The 8041-nt window shown below is 46.9% G+C and overlaps 1 protein-coding gene across 2 annotated transcripts; it reads left to right on the plus strand.

Moving 5' to 3' along the window:
* The first annotated feature begins 664 nt into the window (after nucleotides 1–664).
* On the plus strand, nucleotides 665–7569 carry ZBTB18 (zinc finger and BTB domain containing 18). Of its 2 annotated transcripts, none has more exons than XM_035563067.2 (2): nucleotides 665–747; nucleotides 3806–7569. In XM_035563067.2, exon 2 carries the CDS (start codon nucleotides 3820–3822, stop codon nucleotides 5386–5388), a length of 1569 nt encoding a protein of 522 aa, XP_035418960.1. In that variant the 5' UTR covers nucleotides 665–747; nucleotides 3806–3819; the 3' UTR covers nucleotides 5389–7569. The 2 variants fall into 2 exon arrangements, with proteins under 2 accessions (XP_035418960.1, XP_035418969.1); XM_035563076.2 differs by lacking the exon at nucleotides 665–747 and adding an exon at nucleotides 2728–2820.
* The last annotated feature ends 472 nt before the right edge of the window (nucleotides 7570–8041 follow it).

Below are 8041 nucleotides of genomic sequence, written 5' to 3' on the forward strand. Positions count from 1 at the left end.
CCCTCCCCTCCCCTCCAGGCAGGCGGCACGAGGCCGCGGCCCCGCGCGCGCCCTCCCGCACTCGCCCCGCCCCCCTCTGCCGGCCCCGCCCCTCGCTCGCTCGCTCGCCACGCCCCCTCCTCCCTGCCGCCAGGGCCCCGCCTCCTTCCGCCTCTCCTCCCTGCCGGGTCACGCCCCTCGCCTCCCTGCGGGCCGCTGATTGGCCGCGCCGCCGGCCTTCCCGGGCCTGCCTCCGCCACTCATCGCCCGCCGCCGCCCGTCACTCAGCGGCGGGGCTCGGCGCCCATTGGCGGCGGCGTTGGGGCGGGCGGGCCGCGCTGTCAGCCGGCCCGTCAGTCAGTCAGTCGGGCGGGCGGGCGGGCGGGCAGGGAGCGGGGTCCGCGCGCGGAGCGGGGCGGGGCGGCGGGGGAACATCTGGCTGCCGCCGCCGGGCCCGGCTGTGCCGCCGCCGCCGCCGCCGTGCGTGCGCCCGCGCTGCGTGCGCCCGGCGCCCCCGCCCGCCCCGCGGCCGGCCCCCGCCCCTCCCCTCCCCCGCGGCCGGCCCCGGCCGGCGGTGCCATGGGGAGCCGCTGAGCGCGGGGCCCGCTCCGCTCCGCTCCGCTCGCGGCCGCCAGGGGGGAGCCCGGGGGGCGGGCAGCGGGCGGGCGGCCGGGGGGGGCTGAGGCGCCTCCCGGAGCGCCGAGCGAGCCCCGAGGAGCCGGCGGGCGGTGGCGGCGGCAGCGCGGGGACTTCGGGCCGCCGCCGAGTGTGAGTCCCGCCGCCCCCAGCCCCGCGACGGGCCGCGACGGGGGGGGGGGCGGGCGGGGGCGCTCCGGTGCTGCCGCCGCCGCCGGGGCACTTCGGGGGGTGCCGCCGCCGCCGAGCCCCGGGGCGGCCGCTTCCTGCCCCGCCGGCACCGCTGCCCGCGGGCGGCCCCGCGGCAAAGTTGCCGCCGGGGATGCGGGGGCCGGGCCCGGCGGGACCCCGCCGCCTCCCCCCCCTGCCCCCGCCGGGTCGGGGCGCTCGGCAGCCCGCGGCCGCGCCGCTCAAGTTTGCGGCCGGGCACGGCTCGGCGCGGCTCGGGGCTCCGCTCAGCCCCGGCCGCCCGCGGAGAGCGGGGGGGAGGCTGCGGGGCGCCGCCGGGGCTCGGCTCGGGGCGGCGGGGGGAGCCCCGGGGCCGCTGCCCGCTGCCGGTGCCCGAGCCGCCCGCCCTGCCCAGCCCAGCCCAGCCGGCGCGGAGCGGGGCTGCGCTGCGAAGACGGCAGAGCCCCATATGTTTAGGATTTTCTTCTCTCTCTCTCTCTCTCCCTTTTTTTTTTCTTCTCTCCCCCTGTTAGAAAGTTTGAAAAAAAGAGACTTTGAAGTATTTTGTTTATACTAACAGAAGAGAAAAGTTCTCCTAAGAAAAAGCTGGTGGCAGGAGTGTAGAGGAGTAGCATATGGCATTAAAAGGAGCACAGCTGGAGGTAGCATTTCCATCTGAACATGATGTCAGAGCAGCTGACAGCCTGCCATCCCTCAGCCTTTTATTCTAACACACAGACAGGGAGTTAGTGTGTGCAGATCTGTGTGTGGAGAAGGTATCTCATTCCTCTCTAACATCATCTCCACTTTGCATCTGTCTCTCCTAGTCTGCTTTTTTTCCACCGATCTAACAGACCTGGAGCCAGCAAGACTCAGAGGAAAGGACTTAATCAGGTTTATGTGTACTAAAGGTAGGAGTAGCAATAGATTAGATACAGCATATTTCTGTTTTGGTGTGTTGTTTATTGAATTTCAGGGAAAAATCACATTACTTTTCTAACCAAGTTTAGAGGTAATATATGAAATCTAGTATTAAATAGATAAGTGGACTTAGTCGAAAAGGCTTGGGCTCTAGTTTGAGAGTATCAGTTCTGATGCACGTTGATAGAATTAACTTTAATGCATGTTGTGAGAAGAAAATTTCTGGTTTTGGGACGTGGCGAGAGCAAGTTCGGGCTTAATTTCTGGAGACCAAAAACCAAAATGTATTTAGTGGCGAGCCTAATGAGAGTTCTGGTTTGTATTTTTGTGTTGCATCTTTAAATCGACTTTATGGGGGGTTTTGGTGAAGCGTACGCCAGCGTGCTTTTTTAAAAAGAACCGTGCTAACTCAAATGTGTTTGTTGTGCAGTCTTTCATTAAACTTCGTGGTTAAATATCCAGCAGCCCAGAACTGTAGTAGCATACAGCTGTAGTGCTTCTGAAAGATAGAAATCAGTTATGTGTTTAAAAACTTTTGTACCCAGGAGAATAGCTCGACTGGCTTCCTCTTTTCTTTCCCGCATGTAGTATTTGAAATCTTTTATTCCAGCGTAACCATAATTATTTGAAGGAGTTTTTGTATTTGCGACTAATTTAGAACTTGTAGATTTGAGCTGCCTGAATTGGCCAGACAGCTGTAATCGCACTCCTCTATTCTTAATCTCTTTATCTGGGCAGCAGCTGCCATATGGCCACAGTCAGCTGGATCAGATGTTTATAAGCTTCCTTCTTCGTCCCTCTCTGTCCTTTCAGCCTCCTAATTTGATCACAGCTACCTTGTGAGCTGCCCTCCAATCTTTATTTTTAGCCCTCTTAAGGATTAGGATTGATGTTGGCTGTGGGGCACTTAAAGTGATTGTATTGTAAATCTTCGTGCTTTACTCTAGCGATGGTATTTTTCAGAATATAGTAGGGGTTGTGCTGCAAGTTTTAGTACGTCTTGCTTTGCCGGCGACGACTATTTTTCAATAATATCTGCCAGCCTCGAGATCCACGATCTGTCTGGATGGTTTGGGAGAACGTTGCCATCAGTCACAGAAGAATAGATTGAGACAGGTTTTGAGAGATTTTACTTTCTGTTTGAGTTTTGACTTCTCTACTTTTTTTGAAGTTTTTTTTTTTTTATCATCATGGAGGGTGAACAGAAAAATACTTGGCTAAGAACAGTACTCAGGATACTCATTTTAAATGTGCACACACACTTGTGCTGAATGACTTTTTTTTTTTTTTAAGTTTGGTACTGCAGACTGGTTGGTGTGGGAGGGGAGGGAAATTTCTGTCCTTCTGCACAGGGGAAGCGGTGCTCGTTGGCTTTTTAGTTGACAGTTTTCTTTTTCTTTTGTAAATTCTGCATATGAGCAAAAAATGTTTATTTTCTATTGTACAGTATGGAGAAGGTTCAAAACCTGAAACTGTACCTGCCATAAGAACATAAGAACAAAACAATGCAAACTTAAATTTCTAAAAACATTGATTTTTTTTTATTGATAAATATTATTTACCCTTGTCAATTTATATTCTTTATGAATTTTAGACTTTCAGATTTGGGTATATTAACATTTCTTCATGCTCAAGACTCTCCTGTTATTATAATTTGACTTTAAAAAGCATATTGGTGGTCTGCTTTTCTTTTTTTCCCCCGCTCTGTGATTTCTCGAACTTAGTGTTAATTTTTATTTTTTTTGAATTTTTTGGTTTGCCCTCCTAGGGACACAATCTGGAGGAAGTTCCCTGGAAAAATAACTGTTGAGCAGATTTTATGAACAGCCGTGGCACTTCAAAAAATAATAATATAGATATATGTAATAATGCAGCTCAGCGCTTCTTAGAATAGCTTCTTCCCCTCTAAGAGGAAGGCATGACTTCAGTGGTTGATGGGGAGAGGGTGGCCAGTGTGCGTACGCGTTAAATAATCTTTGCGTAGGGGCAGCGCTAGGATTCTGGCAGTATAAATGCCAGGCGTTTGGAGTGGAATAACTGGGATTCGTAAGTTCTGTTGTTCTGACCTACATGTAATTTTTTTAAATCTCGTTGCTTATAGGTTATGAAGACAGCATGGAGTTTCCTGACCACAGTAGACATTTGCTACAGTGTCTGAGTGAGCAGAGACATCAGGGTTTTCTTTGTGATTGCACTGTTCTGGTAGGAGATGCCCAGTTCCGAGCGCACAGAGCTGTACTGGCTTCATGCAGCATGTATTTCCACCTCTTTTACAAGGACCAGCTGGACAAAAGAGACATTGTTCATCTGAACAGCGACATTGTTACAGCCCCAGCTTTCGCTCTCCTGCTTGAATTCATGTACGAAGGAAAACTCCAGTTCAAAGACTTGCCCATTGAAGACGTGCTAGCAGCTGCCAGTTATCTCCACATGTATGACATTGTCAAAGTCTGCAAAAAGAAGCTGAAAGAGAAAGCAACCACGGAGGCAGACAGTACAAAAAAGGAGGAAGACGCCTCAAGTTGTTCAGACAAAGTGGAGAGCCTCTCCGACGGCAGCAGCCACATGCCAGGAGACTTGCCCAGCGATGAAGATGAAGGAGAAGATGAAAAATTGAACATCCTGCCTAGCAAAAGGGACTTGGCGGCTGAGCCTGGGAACATGTGGATGAGATTGCCCTCAGACTCAGCAGGCATTCCCCAGACTGGCGGAGAGGCAGAGACACACGCAACGGCAGCTGGAAAAACAGTAGCCAGCCCCTGCAGCTCAACAGAGTCTTTGTCCCAGAGGTCTGTCACCTCCGTGAGGGATTCAGCAGATGTTGACTGCGTGCTGGACCTGTCTGTCAAGTCCAGCCTTTCAGGAGTTGAAAATCTGAACAGTTCTTATTTCTCTTCGCAGGACATGCTTAGAAGCAGCCTGGTTCAGGTGAAGGTGGAGAAAGAGGCTTCCTGTGATGAGAGTGATGTTGGCACTAATGACTATGATATGGAACATAGCACTGTGAAAGAAAGTGTGAGCACTAATAACAGGGTACAGTACGAGCCGACCCATCTGGCTCCAATGAGGGAAGATTCGGTCTTGAGGGAGCTAGATAGAGAGGACAAGGCAAGTGATGATGAAATGATAACTCCAGAGAATGAGCGAGTCCAGGTGGAAGGAAACATGGACAGCAGCTTGCTCCCTTATGTGTCAAACATACTTAGCCCCGCTGGCCAAATTTTTATGTGTCCTCTCTGCAACAAGGTCTTTCCCAGTCCCCACATCCTGCAGATCCATTTAAGCACGCACTTTCGAGAGCAGGACGGGATCCGCAGCAAGCCTGCTACTGATGTCAATGTCCCCACCTGCTCGCTGTGTGGTAAGACTTTTTCTTGCATGTACACCTTGAAACGTCATGAGAGGACTCATTCAGGTGAAAAGCCCTACACTTGCACCCAGTGTGGGAAGAGCTTCCAGTACTCCCACAACCTGAGCCGCCACGCAGTGGTTCACACACGGGAGAAGCCACATGCTTGTAAGTGGTGTGAACGCAGGTTCACGCAGTCCGGAGACCTTTACAGACACATTCGGAAGTTTCACTGTGAGTTGGTGAACTCATTGTCTGTCAAAAGCGAAGCACTGAGCTTACCTACTGTCAGAGACTGGACCTTAGAAGATAGCTCACAAGAACTTTGGAAATAAAATTTTTATATATATAAATAATATATATATAAATCTATATAGTTGTGGTACAGTCTAAAAGCAATCTTGTTTCCTTGAACTGAAAGTTTGGCTATTAGCTTGTTTTTGCACTTTAAGGCAGCATGAATATTTCACTAATTTAGCACTCTGATAAAACCGAACTTTAGAGGTAACATGACAAAATAATAAACAACGGAGCGTATTTTTCCCCCTTTTTGGAATAGAAGCCAGTGGATACTTTAGTTTTAAAGAATCTCCAATTCCAAAATGTTGGCTTGGCTTTGTTCTCCCCAAAACACTGCGTTATTTTGAGCTCTAGATACTTTTCCTTTCAAAATCTGAATGTAGAAATCCTCTCCCAATTATATCAGTTCCTTTACATTTCTCTAATTGCATGAGTCCTTTCTAGCTGTTGGAAACCTGAATGCTTTTAGACCCAAATGGAAAATTTCTGAAATGCTGGATTATCTATTTTTAAACAAGCGGTTGACTTAAAACTTATTACGGCAACTTCTGGATTTCTGACAGTTCCCACTGGAAAATAAACAAAAACACAAAACAAAAACCCTGAGAGTACACTGGGATCACTGGGACTCTGTCTTATGTGAAGGTTTGCTTGGGATGAAAAAGGATATTGCAGCTTCAGCAGTGATGAACTGTGTGTTTAAAAAATGTGAATTACTGTTATTGTATACTGTAATTGATTACATGGGCCGGGGGGAGGTATCAAAGAACTTGGCAGGTTGTGTTGATGCTCTTAGTTGAGTCTTGAAAAGTAAATATTAACGCTACAGAAATGCATGAGTTTCAGTATATTTTTGTCTTTGTTTGCATTGTATAACTTTAATGAGTGAGTTTAAAATTATTTAATTTCCTTAGGAAAAGGCACCGTTGAAAATGCCGGTGTTATGAAGAACATAAATGCACTGTTTTTATTTTATATAATTTAAATTTTCTTTCCCACTGTCTTTCAGTTGAGACAAACTTAAGCTACGAGTTGACAATTTAGCTACATAACAAGGAAAATATGAATGTTTACAAACAGGCTTAAAGATTTGCATGTGCAGTGTGCATTCATTAAAAGAAAACCTTCTAATTGCACAAACCCCACGCCAGCTCAAACTTTAGGTGCATACATTTACCCAGATGAGCATTTTTAGGATTCCTGCTGCACACATCCACAATAGGTCATTCTTTTTCCCCCCTTGAAAAGGGTCTGTGGACTGAAAAAGCCCCGGGCTGAAAGGACTGGAAAGCCCTGATTGACGGGGGGGGCCGGGGGGAGGGTAGAGGGCTCTGTGTATCCAAGCAGCAGAGACTGCAGCCTGACGTGTGGTTTTAATGACCAACACGCAGGTCAAAAGCATTTTGCACAGTGTTTGTTTTCCTGTCTTGCACTTACAAATAAGGTCTATGGGAGTAGCATGGAAAACGTTTGCTGTTTTTCCTTTTTTTTTCCGCTTTTGTTTAAAATTTGATCGCCTTAACTACTGTAAACATAGCCTATTTTTGTGCTTAAGATACTGAATGGAAAACTCCATTGTGTATTGCTGGACTGTTTTGGAAATATTTGGTCAAATGTGTGTTAATTTGGCTGTAATGGCATTTAAAACAAAAAAAAAAAGCTGTGAAAATGGCCTTGGAGCGTTATCTTTAGTTACTTGAATAGTTTCTAGGTTTAAAAATACATTCTTTTATTAATTTAGAGAAGACAATCAGTGTCTGAGAAAAATGGACTTTCTCTTGGATTTTTTTGTGGTCCTTGTGAGTGATTGCTTTTTTCCTTTTATTAGTTTCACATTCTTCTTTTGTTCTAAAACTTAGACTGACATCTAGCTTTGACAATCATAGTATGTTTTATTTTCCTGAGGGGGGGGAATAACTTATAATGCTGTTTAGTTTTGTACTATTGGTGTGTTGGTGAATTTTTAAACTGTGTGCTAACTGCAATAAATTATATGAACTGAGAAATCAATTCCCTTGTCTTTTTTCCCTCTTTTAAATTATAGTTACGGAGTATTTTTTATAATGTGTAACTTTATTACTTTTGTACAGACTTCTATTGCTAACTGTGTATGGAATATGTTTTCAGTATGCTTTTGAGCACTTTGTTGCTAACGTACATATTTACATCTCACTTAACATTTAAAAAAAAAATTAAATGCTTGTGTTTTGAAAGCATTTCTGTGTGTGTAGCTCTCTATCATTCTGTAGAGGGATTTTTGCTTTTTTCCCCCCAAAGACTTCTGCAGAAGCCATCTATTCAATTCCAGAAATTTTCATTCCACACAAATTTCTCTAAAGACACAAAAATCCTTTTCTGGGCTAAGTTTTGCCCCAGGTAGATCTCTCGGGCTCACCCTTTTGTATTTTCTTTCTATCAGGAGAGTAGAGCAGGAGGAAACAACTTAATCTGAAGTACTGCTCGGGTAGGGACTGCCAGTCTACATTACAGAGCAAGCAGCAGTCAAAATGTCCAAAATACCGGCAATCCATCAAAACTGTCCAGGTTACAAAGGAAAATTAGAACAATCCTACGTCTGTGTGAATTTCTCTTACAGACTAAACCTTTATTATTATTATTTATTTTTAAGTGAAGCATAGTGAAACCTTTGTAAAAGACATTTTGAAGGTTTTTTGCAGGATATACCCA

This window comes from Cygnus atratus, chromosome 3, assembly GCF_013377495.2.
Source record: "Cygnus atratus isolate AKBS03 ecotype Queensland, Australia chromosome 3, CAtr_DNAZoo_HiC_assembly, whole genome shotgun sequence".
Classification (NCBI taxonomy): Eukaryota; Metazoa; Chordata; class Aves; order Anseriformes; family Anatidae; genus Cygnus; species Cygnus atratus.